Below are 21,379 nucleotides of genomic sequence, written 5' to 3' on the forward strand. Positions count from 1 at the left end.
AGCGATAACAGTAATTTTCACGAGTCAGTTGTGACAATCTTGTGTAAGGGATTTATAGAAATGCATAGTCACTTTAATAACTATACCTACATGGTGCATGTGACAAATACAATTTGATTTGATTTGAAACAACTTTAATGAAAAGGGATGTTAATAAATCTTTACAAATGTAACACAATCACATCAGACAGGGTACAACACAACTTGATTACTTCAATAGCTATAAGAAACTTTCTTAAAGTGTAAGAAAAATCTGATCCGGAAATCAATTTTGAGTAAAACAATCACCTAAAGAACCTTAAACATATTTTGTGGGGAGAAACTGGCTTCTGACCTTGTCCTTCCAAAATATGACATAAACAAATACATTTTGAATCATACAAATTCTGAAGTTCTTTAAATGTATTTCAGTTTTGATAATGAGCAACCCTTTTCATATGTTTGACCTACATTGACTGGTAGGATTGGTTACAGCCCAGAAACAGAAACCGATCTACAAAAATGGTTTAGGGGCTATAGGGGTTGTTTCTGGACAGACCACACAGATCTCATCGAGTTCAATACAAAAGAGGCTGAAAACCATCAGCTCTGTGGTGGTAGTTATTCAAAGTAAATATAGCATACATTCTTATGATAGGGTTATGAGCCATAGAAGATTGCAGGCTCATGAGTGCATTGTAAACAAGCATGTTGTCTGCTAGTACTGGCCTCATCTCTATTCATGTACATTCATCATGAAGCATATCACTGTCTGGCACACATACAGTACAATAAAATAATTTGTACGTCTCAACATCTCAACAACAACAAAAATCACTGACCAAGCATTTGTGGTGCTGTATGTCTATTGGTCAGAAAAGGTTCAAACGTTAGAGTGAGAAATGACTTTGAGTATGCTCTTCTCCATACAACAACTAGGCCTATATGCAGGTCCAGCATTTGAAATCATGTCTGGCCACCAAAATCATATTTGAAGCTTCTGATGGAATAAACTTCCTGGCCTAGATTCTTAATTGTGCGTTTACCAAGTCGGACCAATTGGAAATGGAAGAACAGTAGAAAGAAGATGGAAACTTCCCTGAGACGATAACGTATCTACAAGTTTCTATGAGCAGTCATCAAACATCAATCCATTTTGAAATCACATCACAAAACCATGCAGACGAGTGTTGCCCTTGACAGTACAATAACAAAACTGCACTCATGTACAGATGTCAATCAAAAGCCTGGAACTGAAGATACAAAACATTTAATTTCTCAAAAGAATTTTCTGAAAAGAACAAAACTAAGCAAAAGACCAATGGTGTGCAAGCACTTGGTGACTAACTGATATCATGCAATGTTGGAATAAACAGACATAAACCTGCTGACTGGTCAGTGGGTGAAAGGTCACAGGATATTGTAAACAAACATAACCTGCTTCTTGTCACTGATGCTCCCTCGGTTGCTGCAGATATGAGTTAGAATGTCTTCTATGGAAATAAATGAAAGCACTCCACTATCATAGGGTGACATTTGAAAGTCTGGTACAGTAAAAGCTATATATTTTTTTATAAAAGCCCATTTTAAACACCTATATAGATATGAATGTGTGAATAGCATGACAGTAATAATGAAGGTAAATGGATAGTCTGATGGCAGTTTGAGTAAGCTGAGTGATCTGTTGTTCAATAACAGTACAAATGATTGGGTTACATTATAGCAGTCTGGCAAATTGTTTTCATTATGGCAAGGGCAATAAACTCATTTTATTGGCATCAATTTTTGAGAGTTTGTGAAGACCTGTATGAGAAATGCTGAGAGCAAAACTAACAAACAAGAAATTGACAACACATAGAAATTTTCTAAAGGGGCAAAATTCCAAACCCAATCCATAACATCAACAGACTTCAAAAGGAACACCAAAAGGGTCAGTTTCAGCCTCCCTTCACACAATCAATACTTGAATTTTCTCTGTATGTACAACAAACAGACATTTCTCCTTATGTACAACACATGACCTTTCACCAATGAGATCTTCTATCAACATCCCTGACAGAGAAGGGGTTAAAACATGTCTCATTCCTGAATCAAGGAAAAAATGGTAAATGGGTGATTTGAACAATCTTAAATTTCAATCGTAAAAATATTAATTTTCAATCGTGGATACGTCATAATTTGAGAGGTAGCAAATCAACCATTTACATGTAAATCCGTTTTAGAAGGAAGAGTGGTGTGTTCCAATTCCCCACCCTTCTCCCCAAAGTGCACTTGGCCTGCTCACTCCTACGAATACATTTTAAAACATTAAAATATATTTCCTACACCAGTCATTCCCTTCCTTTTTAATGATTGTGAGCAAAGAGCACACTTTGGGGAGAAGGCTTCAGAATAAGATTGAAGCTGGTAATAATGTCCAATAGTTGGGAAATTGACAGATCAATGTGAAGCCTTGCAAATCAGCTAGTTGCTCAAAGGGTTGATTTCAAATCTACCTCGACTGTCTGTTGAAGCTCATATCACAGCACTGGGTCATCATCAGCCTTCTCTTTTCTACTGATACATCCAACAGCATATTTAATCAAGAACAATGCCAGTCCTCACAGAGGCATCATCTATATCCTGCTCTGCTCTCTCCATACCCAACACTTCCCATTACAAGTGGTTCATTTCCCAATACACCACAAAACAAAACACATGTTTATCATCAATGTGCACAGATGACTGGTATATATGTTTATCAAATTTTTCAACTAGTTATATTGTGTACTCAATAATACTGGAATTCGGCAATATGCACCCCTCCTTCCTCTCAACAAGATATAAATGCTGTATTGAAAAAGACATGAGAATACTGAGATATGGCAGTCAGTGTAGCTTGAGGAATATTTCAGTTCACATGAAAGCTTATGTTTATTGTCAGAATTCCTGAAATTGGATTAAAGGGAAAGCTTGGCATTTAGTTACACATGGACATAACAATATGGGATGAAATATGACCTGCTAGGGACAAGTGACTATTTTGATAGGTTGGAATGCCTCTTGTATATAGGGTGCAGCAGAAGGGTGTCAAATTGCTCAGAGGAAACTCTAGATTTACAGGGGGGGGTCGACTATAATGTTGACTGTAATGTTAGGGTCTCTGTTTACAAGTCTTTTCTGTTTCCTGAACTTTCAGGAAAAATGGGATTGAACTTGGATTGAGCTGTGATTCTAGTTGAGATGTTTAAAAACGTGCCACGTCATCACTGGTTACTGTCTGTTTAAAACTATGACCAAATGGACGTAGCAACACATGGCTACTGGGAGTGAACATGGTTTATTATGGGACATTTCAGAGGTGCACACTTTGGCTCAGGAGTGACCTATCCCAGCCATATAAAATAGATTAGACTGGTAACACTAGATGAGTCCATATGGTCATCCTCACCAAGGCTGCCATGACTTCTGCAATGGGAATTAAAGGGAGCGGATACTTAAAAAAAATACAGAACAGTCAAAAGACTAATGCATCTGTCCTTTACATATTAAATCATATATTAACTAAGAGTTATAATACAGAGATTATAATGGTAATCCAATGCGGTTATGAACAGTCAGAGTTAAGGAGAGGTGGTGTGTGGATAGCAGTTTGCTTCTTCTCCCCCTGGGCGAGTGGGTGTTCCCATGTCACTTCTTGGCCTGGGATTAGCTGGTCTGTGTTAGGGGAGGGAGGAGCCGAAGTATTGCTTGGCCACCAGCCATGGGTCATTCTGCTGTCACCATGGAAACACTGATGTGGTACAGCCTTGGATGATCTGAAATGGAGGAGGTGACATGTTTGTCAGATTACAGCCAAAAGTTGATCTATAAACAAAGGATTTATTTCAACCAACTTTCAAATGGGAAATTTGCACATTCTGAAATGGCATTTTTGTCCCCCCCAGTTTTATAACTTGGAATGTGATACAAAGCAATGCTACAGTGTGCTTTAGGATCATGCGGATGCCTCCGAGCGGTCGGGTAGGCTGTGTGGAACATTTATACGACTGCAAAAAATGTATACAAAAATATGAAAACTTATGTCCCACCCACTTCTAAAACCAAAGTTGTTTGATTAGAGCAGTTATAGTAGTTACACAGAGTAAAGCCATACAATTCCCAACAGGGAAGAACACAGGTTTTCACCATGACAACAGCTCCTTGTGTGGCACATCATCTTCTTGAGTGTCTGATCTTCTGGGCTGGCCATCTTCTGGGCTTCCCTCCACATCCTCCAGGAGGTTGGCTGTAGAGTTGGCTATGCCCAGTCTTAGTGGGGATATGGTCGAGGAAAACACCTAAAGGGCTGGATATGATACATACAGTGCATCCGTAAAGTATTCAGACCCCTCAACCTTTTTCCACATTTTGTTACGTTACAGCCCTGTTCTAAAACGGATTAAATAAAACAATTTCCTCAGCAATCTACACACAATACCCCATAATGACAAAGGGTTTAGATTTTTTAAGAACATTTATATATGGTCATATACATACAGTGGGGAGAACAAGTATTTGATACACTGCCGATTTTGCAGGTTTTCCTACTTACAAAGCATGTAGAGGTCTGTCATTTTGATTATAGGTAGACTTCAACTGTGAGAGACGGAATCTAAAACAAAAATCCGGAAAATCACATTGTATGATTTTTAAGTAATTCATTTGCATTTTATTGCATGACATAAGTACAGGGCTGAATAATTTTGCACGCCCAATTTTTCAGTTTTTGATTTGTTAAAAAAGTTTGAAATATCCAATAAATGTCGTTCCACTTCATGATTGTGTCCCACTTGTTGTTAATTCTTCACAAAAAAATACAGTTTTATATCTTTATGTTTGAAGCCTGAAATGTGGCAAAAGGTCGCAAAGTTCAAGGGGGCCGAATACTTTCGCAAGGCACTGTATTTGATCAACTACCAACCAGTTAGAATTCCGGCTCTCACAGACCAGTTAGCTTTTCTTTAAGAATCCCTCCTATTCTTCACTCATTACCTGTATTAACTGCATCTGTTTGAACTCGTTACCTGTATAAAAGACTCAATTAAACAGACTCCAACCGCTCCACAATGGCCAAGACCAGAGAGCTGTGTAAGGACATCAGGGATAAAATTGTAGACCTGCACAAGGCTGGGATGGGCTACAGGACAATAGGCAAGCAGCTTGGTGAGAAGGAAACAACTGTTGGCGCAATTAATAGAAAATGGAAGAAGTTCAAGTTGACGGTCAGTCACCCTCGTTCTGGAGCTCCATGTAAGATCTCACCTCGTGGGGCATCAATGATCATGAGGAAGGTAAGGGATCAGCCCAGAACTACACGGCAGGACCTGGTCAATGACCTGAAGAGAGCTGGGACCACAGTCTCAAAGAAAACCATTAGTAACACACTACGCCGTCATGGATTAAAATCCTGCAGCGCACGCAAGGTCCCCCTGCTCAAGCCAGCGCATGTCCAGGCCTGTCTGAAGTTTGCCAATGACCATCTGGAGGATCCAGAGGAGGAATGGGAGAAAGTCATGTGGTCTGATGAGACAAAAATAGAGCTTTTTGGTCTAAACTCCACTCGCCATGTTTGGAGGAAGAAGAAGGATGAGTACAACCACAAGAACACCATCCCAACCGTGAAGCATGGAGGTGGAAACATCATTCTTTGGGGATGCTTTTCTGCAAAGGGGACAGGACGACTGCACCATATTGAGGGGAGGATGGATGGGGCCATGTATCGCAAGATCTTGGGCAACAACCTCCTTCCCTCAGTAAGCGCATTGAAGATGGGTCGTGGCTGGGTCTTCCAGCATGACAACGACCCGAAACACACAGCCAGGGCAACTAAGGAGTGGCTCCGTAAGAAGCATCTCAAGGTCCTGGAGTGGCCTAGCCAGTCTCCAGACCTGAACCCAATAGAAAATCTTTGGAGGGAGCTGAAAGTCCGTATTGCCCAGCGACAGCCCCGAAAACCTGAAGCATCTGGAGAAGGTCTGTATGGAGGAGTGGGCCAAAATCCCTGCTGCAGTGTGTGCAAACCTGGTCAAGAACTACAGGAAACGTATGATCTCTGTAATTGCAAACAAAGGTTTCTGTACCAAATATTAAGTTCTGCTTTTCTGATATATCGAATACTTATGTCATGCAATAAATGCAAATTAATTACTTAAAAATCCTACAATGTGATTTTCTGGATTTTTGTTTTAGATTCCGTCTCTCACAGTTGAAGTGTACCTATGATAAAAATTACAGACCTCTACATGCTTTGTAAGTAGGAAAACCTGCAAAATCGGCAGTGTATCAAATACTTGTTCTCCCCACTGTGTGTGTATGTATATATATATATATATAAAACAAAAATAAACAGAAATACCTTATGTACAAAAGTAATGAAGCTGAGGGAATGAAGCTGAGGTGCATCCTGTTTCCATTGATCATCCTTGAGATGCTTCTACAACTTGATTATTTCTGCAGCATTGAAGGGCCCTGAGAACCCAGTGGCCTCAATCATTGTGTAACCTTTATTTAACTAGGAAAGTCATCATTTTAAATGGAATAAGTTTGGAACTCCACCAATTAGGCCAGACAGAAGCCACTCCTCAGTAAAAAGCACACGACAGCCTGCTTAGAGTTTGCCAAAATGCACCTAAAGATTCTCAGACCATGAGAAACAAGATTCTCTGGTCTGATGAAACCAAGATTGAACTCTTTGGCCTGAATGCCAAGCGTCACGTCTGGAGGAAACCTGGCACCATCCCTACGGTGAAGCATGGTGGTGGCAGCATCATGCTGTGGGGATGTTTTTCAGCGACATGGACTGGGAGACTAGTCAGAATCGAGGCAAAGATGAACAGAGCAAAGTACGGTGAGATCTTTGATGAAAACCTGCTCCAGAGCGCCCAGGACCTCAGACTGGGGCGAAGGTTCACCTTCCAACAGGACAACAACACTAAGCACACACCCAAGACAATGCAGGTGTGGCTTCGGGACAAGTCTCTGAATGTCCATGTGTGGCCCAGCCAGAGCCCAGACTTAAACCCGATCCAACATCTTTGGAGAGACCTGAAAACACTCCAACCTGACAGAGCTTGAGGTCTGCAGAGAAGACTGGGAGAAACTCCCCAAATACAGGTGTGCCAAGCTTGTAGAGTCATACCCAAGAAGACTCGAGGCTGTAATCGCTGCCAAAGGTGCTTCAACACAGTACTGAGTAAAGCGTCTGAATACCTACGTAAATGTGATATTTCTGATGTTTATTTTTGATAAATTAGAAAATGATAAGGGGAAAAAACTATTAAATACATTTTAGAATAAGGCTGTAACCTAACAAAAGGTGGAAAGCTAACAAAAGGGGTCTGAAAATTACCAAAGGCACTGGACATCTGTATTATACAGTATGTGGTACGTGATCATTGAGTTCTATAAAACACTGCAAAATGGAACCCATCTAATGTTTCTGATTGGAAATTAGAATCGACTGGCAATGAAGGATACGACTGGTGCTTCAGGAGCGTTCTTCTTTTTAACTTTCTTCTCTTTGTCTTGTCAGAGAATGATCTGGCGATTTCAAACAGCTTCTTTCTTGTTGCTAGGTGGGAGAGACAACAGTATCATCACAAAATAAATGACCAGAACAAAGGATTGTAAAAAGGGTTTGCCTAAGTATGCTGTTCTCTTGATTGAGTTAGTTAACAAGCCATTGCCAGAAAGACATGGGATGGTAATAATGTGTAGAGGTTGTCTTACATTTGCCCATGTGTTTGAGTTTGTCTCTAAACATGGCGTCATCTGACACAGCAGTACAAGCCTCCATCGACCCTGATGCACAGTGCTCTCCTGGAAACAAAGAAAGAAGTTGTAAAGGACAAACATATTATGCACACACACACACACACACACACACACACACACACACACACACACACACACACACACACACACACACACACACACACACAAAAACAACATGTGCTCACACATACTGTACGAACACAAGAACACACATGCAAAAATAATGAACCTGAGTAGTCAACCAACAATTTATTTATTTCAACCATTTTTGATTTGACCATGTAAAGTCTTAATTATTTACTATCTGGGAACTTTAAGACTTTAATGGAATCTAAACAAAACTTGTAGTTTAAAAAAAAATGTTTTTACTATTGAACAAAGATAAATTATATAAAGAATGATAGTAAAAATCTCTGGAGTACTTTAAATGAAATTCCTGGCAAAAAAAACTAACTCAGCACCAACCTTCATTGAAAAGGATGGCTTGTTCATAACAAAACCCTTGGATATTGCCAACCATTTTTGTTGACAAGATTTGCTAACTTAGGCATGACATGCAAACAACAAACGCTGAGCCTTCATATTCATGCATAACGGACCAAATAATGAAAGTCAAGCACTGTAGTTTTGAGTTCTGCAAAGTTGGTGTGGAAAAGGTGAAAAACTTGTTGCACTCTATAAATAAGGACAAGACCCCCGGTACCGACAACATAGATGGTAAATTGCTGAAGTTGATAAAGGAATACATGTTTGCACCTTTCTGCCACATCTTCAATTTAAGCCCAGAAGACAGTGTGTGCCCTCAGGCCTGAAGGAAGGCAAATGTAATTCCGTTGGCCAAGATTAGCAATCTCAAACTAAAAAGCATAGTTTTTTGGACAAATCACCCACTCAACCTTATCTAGGATCTATTATTGAATAATGTGGCGACTGAGCAAGTTGAGGAGACTAAACTGCTCGGTGTAACCCTAGACAGCAAGTTGTCATGGTCAAAACAATTAGACTCAATGGTTTCTAAAATGGGAAGAGGTCTGTCAATGTTTTGTCACACCTGAACTACTGCCCAGTTGTGTGGTCATGTGCGGCAAAGAAGGATATACAGTACCAGTCAAAAGTTTGGACACACCTACTCATTCAAGGGTTTTCCTTGTTTTGACTATTTTCTACACTGTAGAATAATAGTGAAGACATCATAACTATGAAATAACACATATGGAATGAAAAAAAAAGTGTTGTACAAGTCAAAATATACTGAATATAAGATCAGCGTCAACTCACCATCAGTTCGACCAAGAATATGTTTTTCGCGATGCGGATCCTGTGTTCTGCCTTACAACCAGTGTAACCGAGTGGATCACATGCAGCGACCAAAAAAAAAAACGACTCAGAAAAAGAGGGAAACGAAGCGGTCTTCTGGTCAGACTCCGGAGACGGGCACATCGTGCACCACTCCCTAGCATTCTTCTTGCCAATGTCCAGTCTCTTGACAACAAGGTTGATGAAATCCGAGCAAGGGTAGCATTCCAGAGGGACATCAGAGACTGTAACGTTCTTTGCTTCACGGAAACATGGCTAACTGGAGAGACGCAATCCGAGCGGTGCAGCCAACGGGTTTCTCCACGCATCGCGCTGACAGAAACAAACATCTTTCTGGTAAGAAGACGGGCGGGGGCGTATGTCTTATGGCCAACGTGACATGGTGTGATGAAAGAAACATACAGGAACTCAAATCCTTCTGTTCACCTGATTTAGAATTCCTCACAATCAAATGTAGACCGCATTATCTACCAAGAGAATTCTCTTCGATTATAATCACAGCCGTATATTATCCCCCCAAGCAGACACATCGATGGCTCTGAACGAACTTTATTTAACTCTCTGCAAACTGGAAACGATTTATCCGGAGGCTGCATTCATTGTAGCTGGGGATTTTAACAAGGCTAATCTGAAAACAAGACTCCCTAAATTTTATCAGCATATCGATTGCGCAACCAGGGGTGGAAAGACCCTGGATCATTGTTACTCTAACTTCCGCGACGCATATAAGGCCCTGCCCCGCCCCCTTTCGGAAAAGCTGACCACGACTCCATTTTGTTGATCCCTGCCTACAGACAGAAACTAAAACAAGAAGCTCCCACGCTGAGGTCTGTCCAACGCTGGTCCGACCAAGCTGACTCCACACTCCAAGACTGCTTCCATCACGTGGACTGGGAGATGTTTCGTATTGCGTCAGACAACAACATTGACGAATACGCTGATACGGTGTGCGAGTTCATTAGAACGTGCGTTGAAGATGTCGTTCCCATAGCAACGATTAAAACATTCCCTAACCAGAAACCGTGGATTGATGGCAGCATTCGTGTGAAACTGAAGGCACGAACCACTGCTTTTAATCAGGGCAAGGTGTCTGGTAACATGACTGAATACAAACAGTGCAGCTATTCCCTCCGCAAGGCTATCAAACAAGCTAAGCGCCAGTACAGAGACAAAGTAGAATCTCAATTCAACAGCTCAGACACAAGAGGTATGTGGCAGGGTCTACAGTCAATCACGGACTACAGGAAGAAACCCAGCCCAGTCACGGACCAGGATGTCTTGCTCCCAGGCAGACTAAATAACTTTTTGCCCGCTTTGAGGACAATACAGTGCCACTGACACGGCCTGCAACGGAAACATGCGGTCTCTCCTTCACTGCAGCCGAAGTGAGTAAGACATTTAAACGTGTTAACCCTCGCAAGGCTGCAGGCCCAGACGGCATCCCCAGCCGCGCCCTCAGAGCATGCGAAGACCAGCTGGCCGGTGTGTTTACGGACATATTCAATCAATCCCTATACCAGTCTGCTGTTCCCACATGCTTCAAGAGGGCCACCATTGTTCCTGTTCCCAAGAAAGCTAAGGTAACTGAGCTAAACGACTACCGCCCGTAGCACTCACATCCGTCATCATGAAGTGCTTTGAGAGACTAGTCAAGGACCATATCACCTCCACCCTACCTGACACCCTTGACCCACTCCAATTTGCTTACCGCCCAAATAGGTCCACAGACGATGCAATCTCAACCACACTGCACACTGCCCTAACCCATCTGGACAAGAGGAATACCTATGTGAGAATGCTGTTCATCGACTACAGCTCGGCATTCAACACCATAGTACCCTCCAAGCTCGTCATCAAGCTCGAGACCCTGGGTCTCGACCCCGCCCTGTGCAACTGGGTACTGGACTTCCTGACGGGCCGCCCCCAGGTGGTGAGGGTAGGCAACAACATCTCCTCCCCGCTGATCCTCAACACTGGGGCCCCACAAGGGTGCGTTCTGAGCCCTCTCCTGTACTCCCTGTTCACCCACGACTGCGTGGCCATGCACGCCTCCAACTCAATCATCAAGTTTGCAGACGACACAACAGTGGTAGGCTTGATTACCAACAACGACGAGACGGCCTACAGGGAGGAGGTGAGGGCCCTCGGAGTGTGGTGTCAGGAAAATAACCTCACACTCAACGTCAACAAAACTAAGGAGATGATTGTGGACTTCAGGAAACAGCAGAGGGAACACCCCCATCCACATCGATGGAACAGTAGTGGAGAGGGTAGCAAGTTTTAAGTTCCTCGGCATACACATCACAGACAAACTGAATTGGTCCACTCACACAGACAGCATCGTGAGGAAGGCGCAGCAGCGCCTCTTCAACCTCAGGAGGCTGAAGAAATTCGGCTTGTCACCAAAAGCACTCACAAACTTCTACAGATGCACAATCGAGAGCATCCTGGCGGGCTGTATCACCGCCTGGTATGGCAACTGCACCGCCCTCAACCGTAAGGCTCTCCAGAGGGTAGTGAGGTCTGCGCAACGCATCACCGGGGGCAAACTACCTGCCCTCCAGGACACCTACACCACCCGATGCTACAGGAAGGCCATAAAGATCATCAAGGACATCAACCACCCGAGCCACTGCCTGTTCACCCCGCTGTCATCCAGAAGGCGAGGTCAGTACAGGTGCATCAAAGCTGGGACCGAGAGACTGAAAAACAGCTTCTATCTCAAGGCCATCAGACTGTTAAACAGCCACCACTAACATTGAGTGGCTACTGCCAACACACTGTCAATGACACTGACTCTACTCCAGCCACTTTAATCATGGGAATTGATGGGAAATGATGTAAATATACCACTAGCCACTTTAAACAATGCTACCTTATATAATGTTACTTACCCTACATTGTTCATCTCATATGCATACGTTGATACTGTACTCTATATCATCGACTGCATCCTTATGTAATACATGTATCACTAGCCACTTTAACTATGCCACTTGGCTTACATACTTATCTCATATGTATATACTGTACTCGATATCATCTACTGTATCTTGCCTATGCTGCTCTGTACCATCACTCATTCATATATCCTTATGTACATATTCTTTATCCCCTTACACTGTGTATAAGACAGTAGTTTTTTTTGGAATTGTTAGTTAGATTACTTGCTCGTTATTACTGCATTGTCGGAACTAGAAGCACAAGCATTTCGCTACACTCGCATTAACATCTGCTAACCATGTGTATGTGACAAATAAAATTTGATTTGATTTGATTTGTTATATTTGTAATTATTCAAAGTAGCCACACTTTGCCTTGGCATTCTCTCAACCAGCTTCATGAGGTAGTCACCTGGAATGCATTTCAATTAACAGGTGTGCCTTGTTAAAGTTAATTTGTGGAATTTCCTTCTTAATGTGTTTGAGCCAATCAGTTGTGTTGTGACAAAGTAGGGGTGGTATACAGAAGATAGCCCTATTTGGTAAAAGACCAAGTCGATATTATGGCAATAACAGCTCAAATAAGCAAAGAGAAACGACAGTCCATCATTACTTTAAGACATGAAGATCAGTCAATGCGGAAATCTTCAAGAACTTTGAAAGTTTCTTCAAGTGCAGTTGCAAAAACCATCAAGCGCTATGACGAAACTGGCTCTCTTGAGGACCACCACAGGAAAGGAAGACCTAGAATTACTTCTGCTGCAGAGGATAAGTTCATTAGAGTTACCAGCCTCAGAAATTGCAGTCCAAATAAATGCTTCAGAGTTCAAGTAACAGAAACATCTCAACTAGAGGTCGACCGAATATGTTTTTTCAACGCCAATACTGATACCGATTATTGGAGGACCAAAAAAAGCCGATACCGATTAGTCGGACGATTTTTATTTATTTATTTGTAATAATGACAATTACAACAATATTGAATGAACACTTATTTTAACTTAATATAATACATCAATAAAATCAATTTAGCCCCAAATAAATAATGAAATATGTTCAATTTGGTTTAAATAATGCAAAAACAAAGCAAGTTAAAGTGCAATATGTGCCATGTAAGAAAGCTAACGTTTAAGTTCCTTGCTCAGAACATGAGAACATATGAAAGCTGGTGGTTCCTTTTAACATGAGTCTTCAATATTCCCAGGTAAGATGTTTTAGGTTGTAGTTATTATAGGAATTATAGAACTATTTCTCTCTATAAGATTTGTATTTCATATACCTTTGACTATTGGATGTTCTTATAGGCACTTTAGTATTGCCAGTGTAACAGTATAGCTTCCATCCCTCTCCTCGCCCCTACCTGGGCTCGAACCAGGAACACATCGACAACAGCCACCCTCGAAGCAGCATTACCCATGCAGAGCAAGGGGAACAACTACTTTAAGTCTCAGAGCGAGTGACTTTTGAAACGCTATTAGCGCGCACCCTGCTAACTAGCTAGCCATTTCACATCAGTTACACCAGCCTAATCTCGGGAGTTGATAGGCTTGAAGTCATAAACAGCGCAATGCTTGAAGCACTGCGAAGAGATGCTGGCAAAACGCACGAAAGTGCTGTTTGAATGAACGCTTATGAGCCTGCTGCTACCCACCATCGCTCAGTCAGACTGCTCAATCAAATCACAGACTTAATTATGACATAATAACACACAGAAATAATAATACACACAGAAATAATATGGTCGAATCCGGAAACTATCACTTCGAATCAGTGAAATCAGTGAAATACGGAACCGTTCAGTATTTTATCTAACGGGTGGCATCCCTAAGTCTAAATATTGCTGTTACATTGCACAATCTTCAATGTTATGTCATAATTACGTAAAATTCTGGCAAATTAGTTCGCAATGAGCCAGGCGGCCCAAACTGTTGCATATACCCTGACTCTGCGTGCAATGAACGCAAGAGAAGTGACACAATTTCACCTGGTTAATATTGCCTGCTAACCTTTCTTTTAGCTAAATATGCAGGTTTCAAAATATATACTTATGTGTATTGATTTGAAGAAAGGCATTAATGTTTATGGTTAGGTACACGTTGGAGCAACGACAGTCCTTTTTCGCGAATGCGCACCGCATCGATTATATGCAACGCAGGACACGCTAGATAAACTAGTAATATCATCAACCATGTGTAGTTATAACTAGTGATTATGATTGATTGATTCTTTTTTATAAGATAAGTTTAATGCCAGCTAGCAACTTACCTTGGCTTCTTACTGCATTCGCGTAACAGGCAGGCTTCTCGTGAGGCAGGTGGTTAGAGTGTTGGACTAGTTAACTGTAAGGTTGCAAGACTGAATCCCCGAGCTGACAAGGTGAAAATCTGTCGTTCTGCCCCCGAACAAGGCAGTTAACCCACCGTTCATAGGTCGTCATTGAGAATAAGAATGTGTTCTTAATTGACTTGCCTCATTAAATACATTTGTAAAAAAATTATAACAATAAATCGGCAAAAATCGGCGTCCAAAAATACAAATTTCCGATTGTTATGAAAAACTTGAAATCGGCCCTAATTAATCGGCCATTCCGATTAATCGGTCGACAACTAATCTCAACATCAACTGTTCAGAGGAGACTGCGTGAATCAGGCCTTCATGGTCAAATTGCTGCAAAGTAAACACTACTAAAGGACACCAATAAGAAGAAGAGACTTGCTTGGCCCAAGAAACACGAACAATGGAGATTAGACCGGTAGAAATCTGTCCTTTGGTCCGATGAGTCCAAATTTGAGATTTTTGATTCCAACCACCGTGTCTTTGGGAGACGCAGAGTAGGTGAATGGATGATCAGGTGTGGTTCCCACCGTGAAGCATGGAGGAGGTGTGGGGGTGCTTTGCTGGTGACACTGTTGGTGATTTATTTAGAATTCAAGGCACACTTAACCAGCATGGCTACCACAGGATTCTGCAGCGATACGCCATCCCATCTGGTTTGTGCTTAGTGGAACTGTCATTTGTTTTTCAACAGGCCAATGACCCAACACACCTCCAGGCTGTGTAAGAGCTATTTGACCAAGAAGGAGGGTGGTGGAGTGCTGCATCAGATGACCTGGGCTCCACAATCATCCGACCTCAACCCAAATAAAAAACAGATAAAAGAAAACCTTACGGAACGACGGGGACTGTGAAAAGACAGACATTTAAAAAAATCTATTTTGTATTATTATGTAATGTTATGTAAATCACTGTTTCCTGGCAGTGGCTAATTGGGGATCCTAATAAAATACTAAATTAATCACTCCAGAGAAAGCTATTTATTGTGTCAACAACTACTTGGAGAAGATTTCACCAAACCTAGTCTTAGCAAGTGATAAAGATAGGTGGTTAGATGTGGGATGTGATAAAGTGAAGTTATCAAAACAAACCAAGTCATTGAAATGTGTAGGCCTATTGTGTGTTTCAATAAGAATGAGCACCCACACACACATTTACTGGTGAAGCTTATGAATGATATCTACCTGCTATGGAATTCTCCATGTGAGTGGATGAATGATTGGACTTGGATTTCTTTGATTCATACTTCAAGCGATCTAAAACAGAGAAAGCTGGATGTTATGATGCAATACGGGACACTAAGAAACATTTATGAAGTGGGACATGGTTCCCAAATGTATACTATTGTAGGATGAAGCATCATAAGATACAAAAGGGACTTTGCAACTAGCATATCATGAAAGAAAGAGGAGCATTTTCAACAGTGGCTGACTTGCTCCGGAGAAAGCATAAACTTGACTACTGTACTAGCCTACTATGTCCTGAACTTGTATTGAGTGTGTTAAAGTATATCATGCAGGTGACCATGTATGCATATATCTGTAGGTGACACACACACACACGCAAGCACACCTCTCTCTAGGGCGACGAGGAACTCGCGGTTGCGCTGCAGCTCCCTCATGAACTCCTCGTTCTGGAGGAACAGGGCGATGCGCTCATCATCCAGGTACTGTTTCAGTTTACGCTCTTGCTCCGTGCCTGCCCCCTCCACGCCCTCGGCACCGCCTGGCCCTCCAGGGGCCCCTAGGGCTCCACCAGCCCCTGGCCTGGAGATACCTCCCTGGGCCGTCTGCTGGGCGATGGAGGACAGAGAGGAGGAAGAAGGCTGGGACAGACTGCTCTGTGAGCCCTAGAGGAGGAGAGATGGAGAAAGAGAGGTTTAACAGGTTACTATTGATTTCTGTAAGCAGGATGTCACTCTGCTGTTAATGATGATGTCATTATGGGGCGGCAGGTAGCCTAGTGGTTAGAGCGTTGGACTAGTAACCGGAAGGTTGCAAGATCGAATTCCCGAGCTGACAAGGTAAAAATCTGTTGTTCTGCCCCTGAACAAGGCAGTTTCTAGGCCGTCATTGAAAATAAGAGTTTGTTCTTAACTGACTTGCCTTGTTAAATAAAGGTAAAATAAAAATAAATAGGGGCCTCCCGAGTGGCGCAGAGCTCTAAGGCTGAGCCACTCTGGGTTCGAGTCCAGGCTCTGTCGCAGCCGGCCACAACCGGGAGACCCATGGGGCAGAGCACAATTGGCCCAGCGTCGTCCGGGTTAGGGGAGGGTTTGGCCTTGTCCCATTGCGCAACAGCAACTCCTGTGGTGGGCCGGGCGCAGTGCATGCTGACACGGTCACCAGGTCTACGGTGTTTCCTCCGACACATTGGTGCAGCTGGCTTCAGGGTTAAGTGGGCATTGTGTCAAGAAGCAGTGCGGCTTGGTTGGGTTGGGTTTTGGAGGACGCACGGCTCTCGACCTTCGCCTCTCCCGAGTCTGTACCGGGAGTTGCAGCAATGAGACAAGACTAACTACTAATTGGATACCATGAAGTTGGGGAGAAAAATAGGTAAAAAAATGTAAAATGTCATAGTGCTAATGTTTTTTTGTGTGTGGTTTTTTCTTCACATCTACTGTGTACCTGTATACTGTCCAGTTGCTGTGGCAGGATCCGCAGAAAATCATCTGGAAGGTTGCCAAGCAATGGCGGATTCCAGTTCCTGAAGCTGCGGACCTGCCGGTGACCTGGAGGTGGCTGAGCCTCGAACCTAGGTCAGACAAGAGTCAAAAAAAGGTTACGGTCAGACTAGATATTCATATGCCATGTCATACTATAATTAAACTAAATGCACACGTCATACATTGCGTACTGATGCTGTGAAAAGTAAGCAATGCATGAAAACACAAATAATAATGAATGTCTGTTTGTCTTTACAATAAATTCATCTTTGAGCAGCAGTCACCACATTTAACACATTTAACATTTTACTTTGTACAGTCCAAGAAATCAATAACTGACTTCTAAATAATACCACTTTATTATACTGTATTTTATACCATCTATTGCACCTTGCCTATGCCGCTCGGCCATCGCTCATCCATATACTTATATGTACATATTCTCATTCACCCCTTTAGATGTGTGTGTATTAGGTTGTTGTTGAGGAATTGTTGGATTACTTGTTAGATATTACTGCACTGTCAGAACTAGAAGCACAAGCATTTCGCTACACTCGCATTAACATCTGCATGTGACAAATAAAATTTGATAACTGAATCTCTTAGCTGGTGGTGTGAGGCAGAAGAAATGGGGACATGATCTTGGACTTGAAGAAAATTCAAATACATGGAGGTTTGTTAATAACTGGTCGCGAGAGAGAGAGACACACACACACACACACACACACACACACACACACACACACACACACACACACACACACACACACACACACACACACACACACACACACACACACACACACACACACACACACACACACACACACACACACACACACACACACACACACACACACACACACACACACACACACACACACACACACACACACACACACACGGCAGGGTAGCCTAGTGGTTAGAGAGTTGGACTAGTAACCGGAAGGTTGCAAGTTCAAACCTCTGAGCTGACAAGGTACAAATCTGTCGTTCGGCCCCACTGTTAACCCACTGTTCCTAGGCCGTCATTGAAAATAAGAATTTGTTCTTAACTGACTTGCCTAGTTAAATAAAGGTAAAATAAAATAAAACACACCTTAAAACGGCCACCAGGTGGAGCATTGACTAACAATAAGAGCATGTGGTCAACTGTGACATCAACAGACCTCTGCTCCTAATTCAGAGCATGTAAATCCCAGAGCCTCATAGGACCACTTCCTCTGGGCTTTAAAAACAGTACAGGCTAGGGGATTGCATGTGAACAAAATGTCCTGTTGGGTTTTTTAAAACACGTATCCTTCCTTCCTCCCTTTCATAAACTAATCAGTATTCATGTTTGAGATGCACATATTCTATACAGGATTAAAAGATTACCACTCCGGGCAATTCTTAGATCTGTTGAACTGTATAGTATAGTACAGAGAAGGCTAGTGGGAGGCTGGTATATAGAAGGACAGGCTCATTGTATTGGCTGGAATGGAATAAATGGAATGGTACCAAACACATCAAACACATGGAAACAATGTGCTTGACACAATTCTTTCCATTCCAGTCATTACAATGAGCTTGTATGAGCTTGTCCTATAGCACTTTCCCTCCAGCCTCCTCTGATAGTATGACAATTTACCTTGGTGGAGGAGTGGGCGGGGCCTCTGGGTACTTCCTGTCATAGATGTGCATGTCATAAGTGGGCGGTGAGTAGACAGGAGGCGGTTCCTCGTCAGAACTGTCCGGTTCTAATGTCCTCTCCAGAACCTGGCCCGGGGAATGGAGGAGAGCAAGAGAAAGATAGAGCATGTCCCTGATCAATAACATCCATACACATTTATCCATTTAAAATCACTCATGTCAGTAAGATAAATAGTTTCAGTTTTAAGAAAGAAGCTGGTTAGGTTAGTGTCTGATACAGTAACTTCAGCACACAAACAGCATTACTTTTAGGCATTAGTGCTGCCTTTACTATTTATATTCTAGTGAGATGAGATGGGTTGCAGTTCCTTTCTTTTCTGTGTGTGGTAGTGGTACATAATGTATTATTTATTATTGATTAATACCTAGACTACAACAATAACAGGAGGGGAGGGAGGCCAGCAGTGGGCCCATTTTTCCTTGAGCAGATGGTCAGAACATAGCTATAAATAATTTGTAGACTGCAAATTAACCGCAAGAATCCCAAACAGATATTGTATTTTACAAAAACATAATAATTTCAAACCTTTATTACAGTTGGGATATGATCACATATGCCTTTCTATATATTCGTGGGAATACTTGTGAACATATTTCCTAAATAAAGAAAATATTTGCGCTAAACTTCAGTGATATACCGTATACTGGGGCATTTAGACATACAGTTGGTATGATTTTCAATACCGTAAATCATACCGTCAGCACGTGCTACACCACTGCTTATAACTAACTATAAGTTAACTATCATAGATGTGCCAAATAAATTAATAAATACCGTATACTTCAGTATGTTCCAGAAAGGATAAGTTATGGTACAGACAGTATGGTATTTCAGTTAAGAACACATTCTTATTTTCAATGACGGCCTAGGAACAGTGGGTTAACATTCTTATTTAACTTAACCTCGTTAACTGCCTTGTTCAGGGGCAGAATGACAGATTTTTTACCTTGTCAGCTCAGGGATTCAATCTTGCAACCTTACAGTTAACTAGTCTAATGCTCTAACCACCTGCCTCTCATTGCACCCCACGGGGAGCCTGCCTGTTACGCGAATGCAGAAAGAAGGTAAGTTGCTAGCTAGCATTAAACTTATCTTATAAAAACAATCAATCAATCCTAATCACTAGTTAACTACACATGGTTGATGATATTACTAGTTTATCTAGCGTGTCCTGCATATAATCGATGCTATTTCGCGAAAAAAGACTGTCGTTGCTCCAACGTGTACCATATTTTTAAACCTGCATATTTAGTTAATATTGCCTGCTAACATGAATTTATTTTAACTAGGTAAATTGTGTCACCTCTCTTGCAACAGAGTCAGGGTATATGCAGCAGGTTTGGGCCGCCTGGCTCGTTGCGAACAGCGTGAAGACTATTTCTTCCTAACGGGGGATGATTTAACAAAAGCGCATTTGCGAAAAAAGTCGTTGCACGACTGTACCTAACCATAAACATCAATGCCTTACTTAAAATCAATACATATAAGTATATATTTTTAAACCTGCATATTTAGCTAAAAGAAATCCAGGTTAGCAGACAATATTAACCAGGTGAAATTGTGTCACTTCTCTTGAGTTCATTGCACGCAGAGTCAGGGTATATGCAACAGTTTGAGCCGCCTGGCGAACTAATTTGCCAGAATTTTACGTAATTATGACATAACATTGAAGGTTGTACAATGTAACAGCAATATTTAGACTTATGGATGCCAGCCGTTAAGATAAAATACGGAACGGTTCCGTATTTCACTGAAATAATAAACATTTTGTTTTCGAAATGACAGTTTCCGGAATCGACCATATTAATGACCAAAGGCTCATATTTCTGTTTGTTATTGTTATAATTAAGTCTATGTTTTGATATTTGATAGAGCAGGCTCGTAAGCATTCATTCAAACAGCACTTTAGTGCGTTTTGCCAGCAGCTCTTTGCTATGCTTCAAGCATTGCGCTGTTTATGACTTCAAGCCTATCAACTCCTGAGATTAGGCTGGTGTAACTGATGTGAAATGGCTAGCTAGTTAGCAGGGTGCGCGCTATTAGCGTTTCAAACGTCACTCGCTCTGAGACTTGGAGTAGTTGTTCCCCTTGCTCTGCAAGGGCCGCGGCTTTTGAGGAGTGATGGGTAACGATGCTTCGAGGGTGGCTGTTGTCGATGTGTCCCTGGTTCGAGCCCAGGTAGGGACGAGGAGAGGGACGGAAGCTATACTGTTTCACTGGCAATACTAAAGTGCCTATATGAACATCCAATAGTCAAAGGTATATGAAATACAAATGGTATAGAGAGAAATAGTCCTATAAAAACTATATAACCTAAAACCTTTTAACTTGGAATATTGAAGTCTCATGTTAAAAGGAACCACCAGCTTTCATATGTTCTCATGTTCTGAGCAAGGAACTTAAACGTTAGCTTTTTTACATGGCACATATTGCACTTTTACATTCTTCTCCAACACTTTGTTAATGCATTATTTAAACCAAATTGAACATGTTTCATTATTTATTTGAGGCTAAATGGATTATTATTGATGTATTATATTAAGTTAAAATAAGTGTTAATTCAGTATTGTTGTAATTGTCATTACTATGGTATGGTTAAGACAGTATGCTACAGAAATGGTAGGACAGTATGATACAGTATGGTATAGAAATAAT

At 41.7% G+C, this 21,379-nt stretch overlaps 1 protein-coding gene across 4 annotated transcripts in view; it reads right to left on the bottom strand.

Moving 5' to 3' along the window:
* Positions 1 to 121: 121 nt before the first annotated feature.
* LOC112265644 (CUE domain-containing protein 1) overlaps positions 122 to 21,379 on the bottom strand; it is a 62,207-nt gene continuing 40,949 nt past the window's right edge. For all 4 annotated transcript variants that reach the window (XM_024443161.2, XM_024443160.2, XM_024443162.2 and 1 more), the window contains 8 exons: positions 18,662 to 18,789; positions 16,994 to 17,120; positions 15,939 to 16,215; positions 15,551 to 15,622; positions 7,729 to 7,818; positions 7,477 to 7,570; positions 4,147 to 4,269; positions 122 to 3,776 (listed from right to left, as the gene is read on the bottom strand). In XM_024443161.2, coding sequence (XP_024298929.1) covers position 3,776; positions 4,147 to 4,269; positions 7,477 to 7,570; positions 7,729 to 7,818; positions 15,551 to 15,622; positions 15,939 to 16,215; positions 16,994 to 17,120; positions 18,662 to 18,789 — 912 coding nt within the window. In that variant the 3' untranslated portion in view covers positions 122 to 3,775. The remainder of the gene's footprint in view (positions 3,777 to 4,146; positions 4,270 to 7,476; positions 7,571 to 7,728; positions 7,819 to 15,550; positions 15,623 to 15,938; positions 16,216 to 16,993; positions 17,121 to 18,661; positions 18,790 to 21,379) is intronic.

This window comes from Oncorhynchus tshawytscha, linkage group LG13 (assembly GCF_018296145.1).
Source record: "Oncorhynchus tshawytscha isolate Ot180627B linkage group LG13, Otsh_v2.0, whole genome shotgun sequence".
In the NCBI taxonomy this organism is placed as follows: Eukaryota; Metazoa; Chordata; class Actinopteri; order Salmoniformes; family Salmonidae; genus Oncorhynchus; species Oncorhynchus tshawytscha.